This window comes from Oncorhynchus mykiss, chromosome 13, assembly GCF_013265735.2.
Source record: "Oncorhynchus mykiss isolate Arlee chromosome 13, USDA_OmykA_1.1, whole genome shotgun sequence".
In the NCBI taxonomy this organism is placed as follows: domain Eukaryota; kingdom Metazoa; phylum Chordata; class Actinopteri; order Salmoniformes; family Salmonidae; genus Oncorhynchus; species Oncorhynchus mykiss.
Window position 1 is genome coordinate 69,801,137 of NC_048577.1, and position 15,110 is coordinate 69,816,246.

The window sequence follows — 15,110 nt, forward strand, 5'->3', positions numbered from 1 at the left end:
CACACAGACCTTTATTGATTTAACAGTACTGTTGTGTTTTGAGGTCGAGCGAGGGAGAAAAGCTTAGGGGCCTGCTGCCTTTCACTGAGGTATAGTAAGAACTGCCTGCTCCAACCAATCTCTTTTCCGCTTTTCTTGGCCGCTGCGGAAAATGTTTTAATGTGACGCAAACCGGAAGTGCATTCCCAAAGAAGGGATTAGGGGGCGGGGCCAAGATTAATTGTTAATGTGTGACTAAACTATCTTGCTGAACGTAAACACAACCCTAGAACAAGACGGGTTGAAGATCTTCTGGTTTACATACTTGGTGGACCAGTCTGCCTGCGGGAATGCTCAATCCTCAAAGATCTTTATCTGAACTACCAAAGATGTCGGGTCCAAGTCAAGCCGAGAGGGCTGTTTTGGTAAGCAAAACTGGAAGGGTCGGGATCATGACAAGCTAGCTAACAACATAAATGGGTTAACCTTGGCTCGCTAGTTATTCACCGACGTCTAGCTAGCTATTTTTCTAGACAACTATTGATTGTTATTATGAGTGTATATTTTCTCATGCGATCTTCTTGCGTGATTAAAAGGGACATTAAGGACACCTGCTCTGTCCATGACATAGACTGACCAGGTGAATCCAGGTGAAATCTATGATCTCTTGTCACTTGTTAAATCCTCTTCAACCGGTGTAGACGAAGGGGAGGACTGAGACCGGTTAATAAGGACTTTTTAGACTTGAGAGATGGGTAGTGTATGTGCGCCATTCAGAGGGTGAACGGGCAAGACAAAATATTGAAGTGCCTTTTGAACGGAGTATGGTAGTAGGTGCCTGGTGCACCGATTTGTGTCAAGAACTGCAAAGCTACTGGGTTTTTCCTCACTCAACGGTTTCCTGTGTGTATCAAGAATGGTCCACCACCCAAAGGACATCCAGCCAACTGGTCACAACTGTGGGAAGCACTGGAGTCCACATGGGAGTCAGCATCCCTGTACGACTCAATATTAGGAAGGCGTCATGTTTTGTACACTCAATGCCGTAGCACCTGACAGTGCCAAGAATATAACTGCTCTGCTGCCTTGCGTCGGCAAGCTCTGTTCTGCTGGTTGTCAATGACAACGTGATGTACAGTATGATCCAAGTCCTCATAATAGTCACATTGAATGATTGTCACATTTACAGCCTTCGATGGGTGAGTTCATTGCTGTACACAGCTCGATCTATAGATCCATAGGTGTCAAGCGTCACATTCAGTCCTCAAGGGTGGGCTTCATCCAAGAACTCCCCAGTGAGAGAAGATATATGCAGGGCTTTCTATATAGCTAGCTAGTATGCAGGGCTTTCTCTATAGCTAGCTAGTATACAGAAGCAGGTATCTTAAAGGTACTGGTATGTATGTAGATACACAGGCACAAGAGCAACATGTCTGTGTTGCTTCCTGTCAGATTACATTTCTCCTATAGCGTTAGAATGATTCACTCTAATTCTATGATTCCTGCATTCAGGGAAGTAGAACCACAGCATTCTCAGAACACCAGTGGAATTCTAATTGGAACCATGATAATGTGATCATTCTAGAACAGAATAAGCCTATCTATCTATCCTTATCTCTGCTGACCACCACAATAACTATCTTGTTTGTCTCCTCTCTCTTTCACCCCTCTCTTTCACCCCACCCCTCTCTTGTTCTCTCCCTCCCTCCCTTCCTTCCCCTCAGGAGGAGGAGTTTAACTGGTTGCTGAAAGAGGAGGTCCATGCTGTTTTGAAGCAGCTCCAGGATATACTGAAGGTAAATATTAGCTCTGGGGTGAAGTTTCTCTTTTTTACAGATCTAAGATCAGCTTCCTCTCTCCCTATCCTAACCTTACCATTAGTGGGGGAAAATCCAAACTGATCCAAGATCAGCGTCTACAGTCGTGGCCAAAAGTTTTGAGAATGACACAAATATTAATTTTCACAAAGTCTGCTGCCTCAGTTTGTATGATGGCAATTTGCATATACTCCAGAATGTTATGAAAAGTGATCAGATGAATTGCAATTAATTGCAAAGTCCCTATTTGCCATGCAAATGAACTGAATCCCCCAAAAAACATTCCACTGCATTTCAGCCCTGCCACAAAAGGACCAGCTGACATCATGTCAGTGATTCTCTCGTTAACACAGGTGTGAGTGTTGACGAGGACAAGGCTGGAGATCACTCTGTCATGCAGATTGAGTTCGAATAACAGACTGGAAGCTTCAAAAGGAGGGTGGTGCTTGGAATCATTGTTTTTCCTCTGTCAACCATGACTACCTGCAAGGAAACACGTACCATCATCATTGCTTTGCACAAAATGGGCTTCACAGGCAAGGATATTGCTGCCAGTAAAATTGCACTTAAATCAACCATTTATCGGATCATCAAGAACTTCAAGGAGAGCGGTTCAATTGTTGTGAAGAAGGCTTCAGGGTGCCCAAGAAAGTCCAGCAAGCGCCAGGACCATCTCCTAAAGTCGATTCAGCAGCGAGATCGGGGCACCACCAGTACAGAGCTTGCTCAGGAATGGCAGCAGGCAGGTGTGAGTGCATCTGCACGCACAGTGAGGCGAAGACTTTTGGAGGATGGCCTGGTGTCAAGAAGGGCAGCAAAGAAGCCATTTCTCTCCAGGAAAAACATCAGGGACAGACTGATATTCTGCAAAAGGTACAGGGATTGGACTGCTGAGGACTGGGGTAAAGTCATTTTCTCTGATGAATCCCCTTTCCGATTGTTTGGGACATCCGGAAAAAAGCTTGTCTGGAGAAAACAAGGTGAGCGCCACCATCAGTCCTGTGTCATGCCAACATGAAAGCATCCTGAGACCATTCATGTGTGGGGTTGCTTCTCAGCCAAGGGAGTGGGCTCACTCACAATTTTGCCTAAGAACACAGCCATGAATAAAGAATGGTACCAACACATCCTCCCGAGAGCAACTTCTCCCAACCAAACAGGAACAGTTTGGTGACGAACAGTGCCTTTTCCAGCATGAGGCCAAAAGAGATAACTAAGTGGCTCGGGGAACAAAACATTGATATTTTGGGTCCATGGCCAGGAAACTCCCCAGACCTTATTCCCATTGTGGTCAATTCTCAAGAGGCAGGTGGACAAACAAAAACCCACAAATTCTGACAAACTCCAAGCATTGATTATGCAAGAATGGGCTGCCATCAGTCAGGATGTGGCCCAGAAGTTAATTGACAGCATGCCAGGGTGGTTTGCAGAGGTCTTGAAAAAGAAGGGTCAACACTGCAAATATTGACTCTCTGCATCAACTTCATGTAATTGTCAATAAAAGCCTTTGACACTTATGAAATGCTTGTAGTTATACTTCAGTATCCATAGTAACATCTGACAAAAAAATATCTAAAGACACTGAAGCAGCAAACTTTGGAAATTAATATTTGTGTCATTCTCAAAACTTTTGGCCACAACTGTAGGATCAACCTCACCCAACAACTAAGTATTGGCTCCAGAGGTTCAAAGAGCTGGATCAATGATCACCACACAAGACTGTCACTGAGGTGTCTTAACACTGCTGAGTTGTCAATATTGGGTTGGACCTAGCTGTGGTACACTGACCCCATAGCCATCGAGGAGGATCCTGTAAGAGGAGATTATCATGACTAAGGATAAACCATGTAGAACAAGTGCATTCCAAGACATTTTAACTTTGGCAAGGTTGTGGTGTAACAAAATTCTTCAAATGTTGTTTGATTTCGGCGTACTGTTGTCAGAGTTGATTGCTATTTGTACTCGCGCTTCTCAAGACATTTTATTGAGTTATTAATGGAGATATTTACAGTGCTGTAAGTAGATTGTGTACAGGTTTACTATACGGAACCAAAATATAAACACAACATACAGCAATTTCATTGATTTTACTGAGTTACAGTTCATATAAGGAAATCAGTCAAATGAAATATATTCATTAGGCCCTAATCTATGGCTTTCACATGACTGGGAATACAGATATATGCATCTGTTGGTCACAGATACCTTGCAAAAAAAAATTGGGTCTCACAATGGGCCTCAGGATCTCGTTTACGGTATTTTTGTGCATTCAAAGTACCATAGATTAAAATGCAGTTGTGTTCATTGTCCGTAGTTTATGCCTGCCCATACCTTAACCCCACCGTCACCATGGGGACCTCTGTTCACAACGTTGATATCAGCAAACTGCTCGCCCACATGACGCCATACACGTGGTCTGCGGTTGTGAGGCCGGTTGGACTCACTGCCAAATGCTCTAAAACGAGGTTGGAGGTGGCTTATAGTAGAGAAATGAACATTCACTTTCCTGGCAACATCCGGTGGACATTCCTGCAGTCAGCATGCCAATTGCACACTCTCTCGACTGGAGACATCTGTGGCATTGTGTTGTGTGACAAAACTGCACATTTTAGAATGGCCTTTTATTGTCCCCAGCACAAGGTGCACCTGTGTAATGGTTATGCTGTTTAATCAGCTTCTTGATATGCCACACCTGTCAGGTGGATGGATTATCTTGGCAAAGGAGAAATGCTCACTAACAGGGATGTAAACACATTTTAGAGAAATAATATTTTTGTGCGTGTAGAACATTTCTGGGATCTTTTATTTCAGCTCATGAAACATGGGACCAACACTTTACATGTTGACTTTATATGTATGTTCAGTGTAGATTGTGTCCTATATAACTAGATTGTGTCCTGTATAACTAGATTGTGTCCTGTATAACTAGATTGTGTCCTGTATAACTAGATTGTGTCCTATATAACTCGATTGTGTTCTATATACAGTGCCTTGCGAAAGTATTCGGCCCCCTTGAACTTTGCGACCTTTTGCCACATTTCAGGCTTCAAACATAAAGATATAAAACTGTATTTTTTTGTGAAGAATCAACAACAAGTGGGACACAATCATGAAGTGGAACGACATTTATTGGATATTTCAAACCTTTTTAACAAATCAAAAACTGAAAAATTGGGCGTGCAAAATTATTCAGCCCCCTTAAGTTAATACTTTGTAGCGCCACCTTTTGCTGCGATTACAGCTGTAAGTCACTTGGGGTATGTCTCTATCAGTTTTGCACATCGAGAGACTGACATTTTTTCCCCATTCCTCCTTGCAAAACAGCTCAAGCTCAGTGAGGTTGGATGGAGAGCATTTGTGAACAGCAGTTTTCAGTTCTTTCCACAGATTCTCGATTGGATTCAGGTCTGGACTTTGACTTGGCCATTCTAACACCTGGATATGTTTATTTTTGAACCATTCCATTGTAGATTTTGATTTATATTTTGGATCATTGTCTTGTTGGAAGACAAATCTCCGTCCCAGTCTCAGGTCTTTTGCAGACTCCATCAGGTTTTCTTCCAGAATGGTCCTGTATTTGGCTCCATCCATCTTCCCATAAATTTTAACCATCTTCCCTGTCCCTGCTGAAGAAAAGCAGGCCCAAACCATGATGCTGCCACCACCATGTTTGACAGTGGGCATGGTGTGTTCAGGGTGATGAGCTGTGTTGCTTTTACGCCAAACATAACGTTTTGCATTGTTGCCAAAATGTTCAATTTTGGTTTCATCTGACCAGAGCACCTTCTTCCACATGTTTGGTGTGTCTCCCAGGTGGCTTGTGGCAAACTTTAAACGACACTTTTTATGGATATCTTTAAGAAATGGCTTTCTTCTTGCCACTCTTCCATAAAGGCCAGATTTGTGCAATATACGACTGATTGTTGTCCTATGGACAGAGTCTCCCACCTCAGCTGTAGATCTCTGCAGTTCATCCAGAGTGATCATGGGCCTCTTGGCTGCATCTCTGATCAGTCTTCTCCTTGTATGAGCTGAAAGTTTAGAGGGACGGCCAGGTCTTGGTAGATTTGCAGTGGTCTGATACTCCTTCCATTTCAATATTATTGCTTGCACAGTGCTCCTTGGGATGTTTAAAGCTTGGGAAATCTTTTTGTATCCAAATCCGGCTTTAAACTTCTTCACAACAGTATCTCGGACCTGCCTGGTGTGTTCCTTGTTCTTCATGATGCTCTCTGCGCTTTTGATGGACCTCTGAGACTATCACAATGCAGGTGCATTTATACGGAGACATGATTACACACAGGTGGATTGTATTTATCATCATTAGTCATTTAGGTCAACATTGGATCATTCAGAGATCCTCACTGAACTTCTGGAGAGAGTTTGCTGCACTGAAAGTAAAGGGGCTGAATAATTTTGCACGCCCAATTTTTCAGTTTTTGATTTGTTAAAAAAGTTTGAAATATCCAATAAATGTTGTTCCACTTCATGATTGTGTCCCACTTGTTGTTGATTCTTCACAAAAAAATACAGTTTTATATCTTTATGTTTGAAGCCTGAAATGTGGCAAAAGGTCGCAAAGTTCAAGGGGGCCGAATACTTTCGCAAGGCACTGTAACTAGATTGTGTTCTATATAACTCGATTGTGTACTATATACAGTGGGGCAAAAAATTATTTAGTCAGCCACCAATTGTGCATGTTCTCCCACTTAAAAAGATGAGAGAGGCCTGTAATTTTCATCATAGGTACACTTCAACTATGACAGACATAATGAGAATTTGCAAATAAATTCATTAAAAATCCTACAATGTGATTTCCTGGATTTTTTTTTCTCTCATTTTGTCTGTCATAGTTGAAGTGTATCTATGATGAAAATTACAGGCCTCTCTCATCTTTTTAAGTGGGAGAACATGCACAATTGGTGGTTGACTAAATACTTTTTTGCCCCACTGTAACTCGATTGTGTCCTGTATAACTCGATTGTGTCCTGTATAACTAGATTGTGTCCTGTATAACTAGATTGTGTCCTGTATAACTAGATTGTGTCCTGTATAACTAGATTGTGTTCTATGTTTATGTCACCAGGAGGCATCCAGGAGATTCTCCATTCCTACCCCAGGACTGGAGAACCAACTGAAACAGGAGAACTTCATCCTGGGCAGCTCAACGTAAGTCTTGGAGGGATTCATTCGTTGATTTGATTGGTTAATTGATCAGTTGGGTGATTTGATTGGTTAATTGATCAGTTGGGTGATTTGATTGGTTAATTGATCAGTTGGGTGATTTGATTGGTTAATTGATCAGTTGGGTGATTTGATTGGTTAATTGATCAGTTGGGTGATTTGATTGGTTAATTGATCAGTTGGGTGATTTGATTGGTTGAGTTAGTGACTTTTGATTATTTTATTAGCCATTTTAAAAACATTAAAATGTGTCTCCTTGATTCATAGCAATACAATAGACAATGTAAGACAGAAAACATGAATATAATGTAGATTACAAGAAACCCTGTCTAGTCCAGCCTAACGAAGACCTGTTGTTAACACATGACATAGATTAGAAACGCATGTCGGATTATGTTATTAACCTTTACATTCCTTCTGGGGGCAACAGGGTAGCCTAGTGGTTAGAGCAGGTAGCCTAGTGGTTAGAGCAGGTAGCCTAGTGGTTAGAGCAGGTAGCCTAGTGGTTAGAGCAGGTAGTCTAGTGGTTAGAGCAGGTAGTCTAGTGGTTAGATCAGGTAGCCTAGTGGTTAGAGGCAGGTAGCCTAGTGGTTAGAGCAGGTAGTCTAGTGGTTAGAGCAGGTAGCCTAGTGGTTAGATCAGGTAGCCTAGTGGTTAGAGGCAGGTAGCCTAGTGGTTAGAGGCAGGTAGCCTAGTGGTTAGAGGCAGGTAGCCTAGTGGTTAGAGGCAGGTAGCCTAGTGGTTAGAGGCAGGTAGCCTAGTGGTTAGAGGCAGGTAGCCTAGTGGTTAGAGCAGGTAGTCTAGTGGTTAGAGCAGGTAGCCTAGTGGTTAGAGCAGGTAGCCTAGTGGTTAGAGCAGGTAGCCTAGTGGTTAGAGCAGGTAGCCTAGTGGTTAGAGGGGCGGCAGGTAGCCTAGTGGTTAGAGCAGGTAGTCTAGTGGTTAGAGCAGGTAGTCTAGTGCTTTAATCAGGGCAAGGTGTCTGGTAACATGACCGAATACAAACAGTGCAGCTATTCCCTCCGCAAGGCTATCAAACAAGCTAAGCGCCAGTACAGAGACAAAGTAGAATTTTTCTTTTCAAGCATTTCGCTACACTCGCATTAACATCTGCTAACCATGTGTATGTGACAAATAAAATTTGATTTAGTGGTTAGATCAGGTAGCCTAGTGGTTAGATCAGGTAGCCTAGTGGTTAGATCAGGTAGCCTAGTGGTTAGATCAGGTAGCCTAGTGGTTAGATCAGGTAGTCTAGTGGTTAGATCAGGTAGCCTAGTGGTTAGAGCAGGTAGCCTAGTGGTTAGAGCAGGTAGCCTAGTGGTTAGAGCAGGTAGCCTAGTGGTTAGAGCAGGTAGCCTAGTGGTTAGAGCAGGTAGCCTAGTGGTTAGAGCAGGTAGCCTAGTGGTTAGAGCAGGTAGCCTAGTGGTTAGAGCAGGTATTCTAGTGGTTAGAGGGGCGGCAGGTAGCCTAGTGGTTAGAGCAGGTAGTCTAGTGGTTAGAGGGGCGGCAGGTAGCCTAGTGGTTAGAGCAGGTAGTCTAGTGGTTAGAGGGGTGGCAGGTAGCCTAGTGGTTAGAGCAGGTAGCCTAGTGGTTAGAGCAGGTAGCCTAGTGGTTAGAGCAGGTAGCCTAGTGGTTAGATCAGGTAGTCTAGTGGTTAGATCAGGTAGCCTAGTGGTTAGAGCAGGTAGCCTAGTGGTTAGATCAGGTAGTCTAGTGGTTAGCAGGTAGCCTAGTGGTTAGAGCAGGTAGTCTAGTGGTTAGAGCAGGTAGCCTAGTGGTTAGATCAGGTAGCCTAGTGGTTAGATCAGGTAGTCTAGTGGTTAGATCAGGTAGTCTAGTGGTTAGCAGGTAGCCTAGTGGTTAGATCAGGTAGTCTAGTGGTTAGCAGGTAGTCTAGTGGTTAGAGCAGGTAGCCTAGTGGTTAGAGCAGGTAGCCTAGTGGTTAGAGCAGGTAGTCTAGTGGTTAGAGCAGGTAGTCTAGTGGTTAGAGCAGTTAGTCTAGTGGTTAGAGCAGGTAGCCTAGTGGTTAGAGCAGGTAGCCTAGTGGTTAGAGCAGGTAGCCTAGTGGTTAGAGCAGGTAGCCTAGTGGTTAGAGGGGCGGCAGGTAGCCTAGTGGTTAGAGGGGCGGCAGGTAGCCTAGTGGTTAGAGCAGGTAGTCTAGTGGTTAGAGCAGGTAGCCTAGTGGTTAGAGCAGGTAGCCTAGTGGTTAGAGCAGGTAGCCTAGTGGTTAGAGCGTTGGGCCAGTAACTGAAAGGTTGCAAGATAAAATCCCAGAGCTGACAAGGTAAAAATCTGTCGTTCTGCCCCCGAACAAGGCAGTTAAGCCACTGTTCCTAGACCAGTTAACCCACTGTTCCTAGACCGTCAATGTAAATAAGAATTTGTTCTTAACTGCCTTGCCTAGTTAAATAAAGGTCAAATAAAAAATAAATATTAAAATTCTCACACAACATGCATAACCAAATCAAGTTATTTTCTAATGGTCTGTTTTGAGGGGTAATGTGATTCAATCTATAGAGCACGAAAATAGGCTTGTTATTGATGCCTTGTTGCACCTATTTAAAGTTCAGAAGCCAGTCCCAACATGTCACCTGTGTGTGTGTGTGTGTGTGTATGTGTGTGTGTGCTTCAGGTCCATGGCTGTACTTCCTGTATGTGTCTTGGTGGAGGGAAAACTCCCGTCTGTTAACATCTTGTTATAGTGGAGGGCTTGTTTACACATTACACAACCTTCTGTTTACAGACACCATCAACAACACCTTTCTAATCTGCCGGGACTTGAGTCTATGACAAGGTGACATTATGACATAGGACTCAGGTCAACCGTAGTGTAGTGTGTAGGGGACAGGGTTCTGTCTGGGACTTCCACAGTGTCGTTATGACATAGGACTCAGGTCAACAGTAGTGTAGTGTGTAGGGGACAGGGTTCTGTCTGGGACTTCCACAGTGTCGTTATGACATAGGACTCAGGTCAACAGTAGTGTAGTGTGTAGGGGACAGGGTTCTATCTGGGACTTCCACAGTGTCGTTATGACATAGGACTCAGGTCAACAGTAGTGTAGTGTGTAGGGGACAGGGTTCTGTCTGGGACTTCCACAGTGTCGTTATGACATAGGACTCAGGTCAACAGTAGTGTAGTGTGTAGGGGACAGGGTTCTGTCTGGGACTTCCACAGTGTCGTTATGACATAGGACTCAGGTCAACAGTAGTGTAGTGTAGTGTGTAGGGGACAGGGTTCTGTCTGGGACTTCCACAGTGTCGTTATGACATAGGACTCAGGTCAACAGTAGTGTAGTGTAGGGGACAGGGTTCTGTCTGGGACTTCCACAGTGTCGTTATGACATTGGACTCAGGTCAACAGTAGTGTAGTGTGTAGGGGACAGGGTTCTGTCTGGGACTTCCACAGTGTCGTTATGACATTGGACTCAGGTCAACAGTAGTGTAGTGTAGGGGACAGGGTTCTGTCTGGGACTTCCACAGTGTCGTTATGACATTGGACTCAGGTCAACAGTAGTGTAGTGTGTAGGGGATAGGGTTCTGTCTGGGACTTCCACAGTGTCGTTATGACATAGGACTCAGGTCAACAGTAGTATAGTGTGTAGGGGACAGGGTTCTGTCTGGGACTTCCACAGTGTCGTTATGACATAGGACTCAGGTCAACAGTAGTGTAGTGTGTAGGGGACAGGGTTCTATCTGGGACTTCCACAGTGTCGTTATGACATAGGACTCAGGTCAACCGTAGTGTAGTGTGTAGGGGACAGGGTTCTGTCTGGGACTTCCACAGTGTCGTTATGACATAGGACTCAGGTCAACAGTAGTGTGTAGGGGACAGGGTTCTGTCTGGGACTTCCACAGTGTCGTTATGACATAGGACTCAGGTCAACAGTAGTGTAGTGTGTAGGGGACAGGGTTCTGTCTGGGACTTCCACAGTGTCGTTAGGACAGTCTTGTGAGTCCTGCTGTCTTGTCTTCACAGCATGGACCAGGTGAAAGGAGTACTGACTCTACAGGGAGAAGCCCTGACTCAAGCTGTGAGTGTCTCTCCTTCCTCTGGTTCTAGACTGTTCTCTGTAAACATTCTCACCGGCAGTGTTTGACTGTGTTTTAGTACAGAGAACATGTCACAATGTCAGGTTCTGTCTGTAATGTGTTTTAGTACAGAGAACATGTCAGGTTCTGTCTGTAATGTGTTTTAGTAGAGAACATGTTACAATGTCAGGTTCTGTCTGTAATGTGTTTTAGTACAGAGAACATGTTACAATGTCAGGTTCTGTCTGTAATGTGTTTTAGTACAGAGAACATGTCATAATGTCAGGTTCTGTCTGTAATGTGTTTTAGTAGAGAGAACATGTTACAATGTCAGGTTCTGTCTGTAATGTGTTTTAGTACAGAGAACATGTTACAATGTCAGGTTCTGTCTGTAATGTGTTTGATTGCTTTGTCTTCACAGGACATCAATCTGAAAACTGCTAAAAGCAACCAAGTGATGCATTTCACATTCAGGGATGATAAGCACTGGAAATTACAACAGGTACTCTGTGTGTGTGTGTGTGTGTGTGTGTGTGTGTGTGTGTGTGTGTATGTGTGGTTTCAAGTTGTAATGTCATGTGCACAAGTACAGTGAAATGCCTTTGTTGCAACCTCTAAACCAAGAATCATCAACTAGATTCAGTCACAACGTTTTCTTGAGACGATGGTCGGGAGTCAGAACAAAATAAAACCAATATTAATAGACTGCGAATTGACCTCAAGAAGCCTAAACAGATATAATATTAGACTAAAACCATAATCATTTCAAACCTTGATTACATTTGGGGACATGGCCCTGCGTAGGGTGCCGTCTTTCAGACTGCGTAGGGTGTCCTGACTCTGTGGTCATTCAAAATCCCATAGCATTTAATGTCAGAGTAGGGGTGTACACACTGGTGTCATGGTGAAATACCCAACCTGGCCACATTCCTAAATTCCCATCTCTCCCTCAGCTCTACTAATACTGTCTCTGTCCCCGTCTCTCCCTCAGATCTAATAATACTGACTCTGTCCCCGTCTCAGATCTAATAATACTGACTCTGTCCCCGTCTCAGATCTAATAATACTGACTCTGTCCCCGCCTCTCCCTCAGATCCAGGATGCTAGGAACCATGTGAACCAGGCTCTGCAGCTGCTGAGTGGTAGAGATGAGAGCTACCACTTTAAGACTGGGGCCGAGGTCAACAAGGTAGGAACACACACACAGCTACCACTATAAGACTGGGGCTGAGGGTAATGAGGTTAGTTTCCACCAGGGAAAACACTGATAATTACTGTCAGAAATAAACTGCTTTCTGTGTCATAGCGGAGCTAACAGGGAAGTGGTTTTCCTCTATTTTCTATGTCTTCACTACACACCATTAGTCTACACTACACACCATTAGTCTACACTACACACCATTAGTCTACACTACACACCATTAGTCTACACTACACATCATTAGTCTACACTACACATCACTACACACCATTAGTCTACACTACACATCACTACACACCATTAGTCTACACTACACACCATTAGTCTACACTACACACCATTAGTCTACACTACACATCACTACACACCATTAGTCTACACTGCACATCACTACACACCATTAGTCTACACTACACATCACTACACACCATTAGTCTATACTACACATCACTACACATCATTAGTCTACACTACACATCATCAGTCTACACTACACATCATTAGTCTACACTACACACCATTAGTCTACACTACACATCACTACACATCATTAGTCTACACATCACTACACACCATTAGTCTACACTACACATCACTACACACCATTAGTCTACACTACACATCACTACACACCATTAGTCTACACTACACATCACTACACACCATTAGTCTATACTACACATCACTACACATCATTAGTCTACTCTACACATCATTAGTCTACACTACACATCATTAGTCTACACTACACATCATTAGACTATACTACACATCATTAGTCTACACTACACATCATTAGACTACACTACACATCATTAGTCTACACTACACATCATTAGACTACACTACACATCATTAGCCTACACTACACATCATTAGGTTACACTACACATCATTAGGTTACACTACACATCAATAGACTACACTACACATCATTAGACTGCACACCATTAGTCTACACTACACACCATTAGTCTACACTACACATCATTAGACTACACTACACACCATTAGACTACACTACACACCATTAGACTACACTACACACCATTAGACTACACTACACACCATTAGACTACACTACACACCATTAGACTACACTACACACCATTAGACTACACTACACACCATTAGACTACACTACACACCATTAGACTACACTACACACCATTAGACTACACTACACACCATTAGACTACACTACACATCATTAGACTACACTACACATCATTAGACTACACTACACACCATTAGACTACACTACACACCATTAGACTACACTACACACCATTAGACTACACTACACACCATTAGACTACACTACACATTAGACTACACATCATTAGTCTACACTACACACCATTAGTCTACACTACACACCATTAGTCTACACTACACATCATTAGACTACACTACACATCATTAGACTACACTACACATCATTAGACTACACTACACACCATTAGACTACACTACACACCATTAGACTACACTACACACCATTAGACTACACTACACATCATTAGAGTACACTACACATCATTAGACTACACTACACATCATTAGACTACACTACACACCATTAGACTACACTACACACCATTAGACTACACATCATTAGACTACACATTAGACTACACTACACATTAGACTACACATCATTAGACTACACTACACACCATTAGACTACACTACACACCATTAGACTACACATCATTAGACTACACATTAGACTACACTACACATTAGACTACACATCATTAGTCTACACTACACACCATTAGACTACACTACACATCATTAGACTACACTACACATCATTAGACTACACTACACATCATTAGACTACACTACACATCATTAGTCTACACTACACATCATTAGACTACACTACACATCATTAGTCTACACTACACATCATTAGACTACACATTAGACTACACTACACATCATTAGTCTACACTACACATCATTAGACTACACTACACATCATTAGACTACACTACACATCATTAGACTACACTACACATCATTAGACTACACATTAGACTACACTACACATTAGACTACACTACACATCATTAGACTACACTACACATCATTAGACTACACATCATTAGACTACACATCATTAGACTACACATCATTAGACTACACATCATTAGACTACACATCATTAGACTACACTACACATCATTAGACTACACTACACATCATTAGACTACACTACACATCATTAGACTACACTACACATCATTAGACTACACTACACGCCATTAGACTACACTACACGCCATTAGACTACACTACACGCCATTAGACTACACTACACGCCATTTGACTGCACTACACTCCATTAGACTACACTACACGCCATTAGACTACACTACACGCCATTAGACTACACTACACGCCATTAGACTACACTACACGCCATTAGCCTACACTACACGCCATTAGCCTACACTACACGCCATTAGCCTACACTACACGCCATTAGCCTACACTACACACCATTAGCCTACACTACACGCCATTAGCCTACACTACACGCCATTAGCCTACACTACACGCCATTAGCCTACACTACACGCCATTAGCCTACACTACACGCCATTAGCCTACACTACACGCCATTAGCCTACACTACACGCCATTAGCCTACACTACACATCATTAGGTTACACTACACATCAATAGACTACACATCATTAGACTACACTACACATCATTAGGTTACACTACACATCATTAGACTACACATCATTAGACTACACTACACATCATTAGACTACACTACTCATCATTAGACTACTCATCATTAGACTACACATTACACTACTCATCATTAGACTACACTACTCATCATTAGACTACACTACACATCATTAGACTACACTACA

The 15,110-nt window shown here is 42.9% G+C and overlaps 1 protein-coding gene across 4 annotated transcripts in view; it reads left to right on the forward strand.

Annotated features, from left to right (window-relative positions):
- The first annotated feature begins 199 nt into the window (after positions 1-199).
- Positions 200-15,110, forward strand: part of LOC110487135 (protein rogdi homolog) — a 19,746-nt gene continuing 4,835 nt past the window's right edge. Inside the window, exons 1-6 of one of the 4 annotated variants that reach the window (XM_036942024.1) lie at positions 200-404; positions 1,704-1,775; positions 6,883-6,965; positions 10,954-11,008; positions 11,428-11,508; positions 12,100-12,195. In XM_036942024.1, coding sequence (XP_036797919.1) covers positions 330-404; positions 1,704-1,775; positions 6,883-6,965; positions 10,954-11,008; positions 11,428-11,508; positions 12,100-12,195 — 462 coding nt within the window. In that variant the 5' untranslated portion in view covers positions 200-329. Of the gene's footprint in view, positions 405-719; positions 978-1,022; positions 1,179-1,703; positions 1,776-6,882; positions 6,966-10,953; positions 11,009-11,427; positions 11,509-12,099; positions 12,196-15,110 lie in introns of those variants that run through there. The other 3 variants (XM_036942023.1, XM_036942022.1, XM_036942025.1) reach the window with 3 other exon arrangements.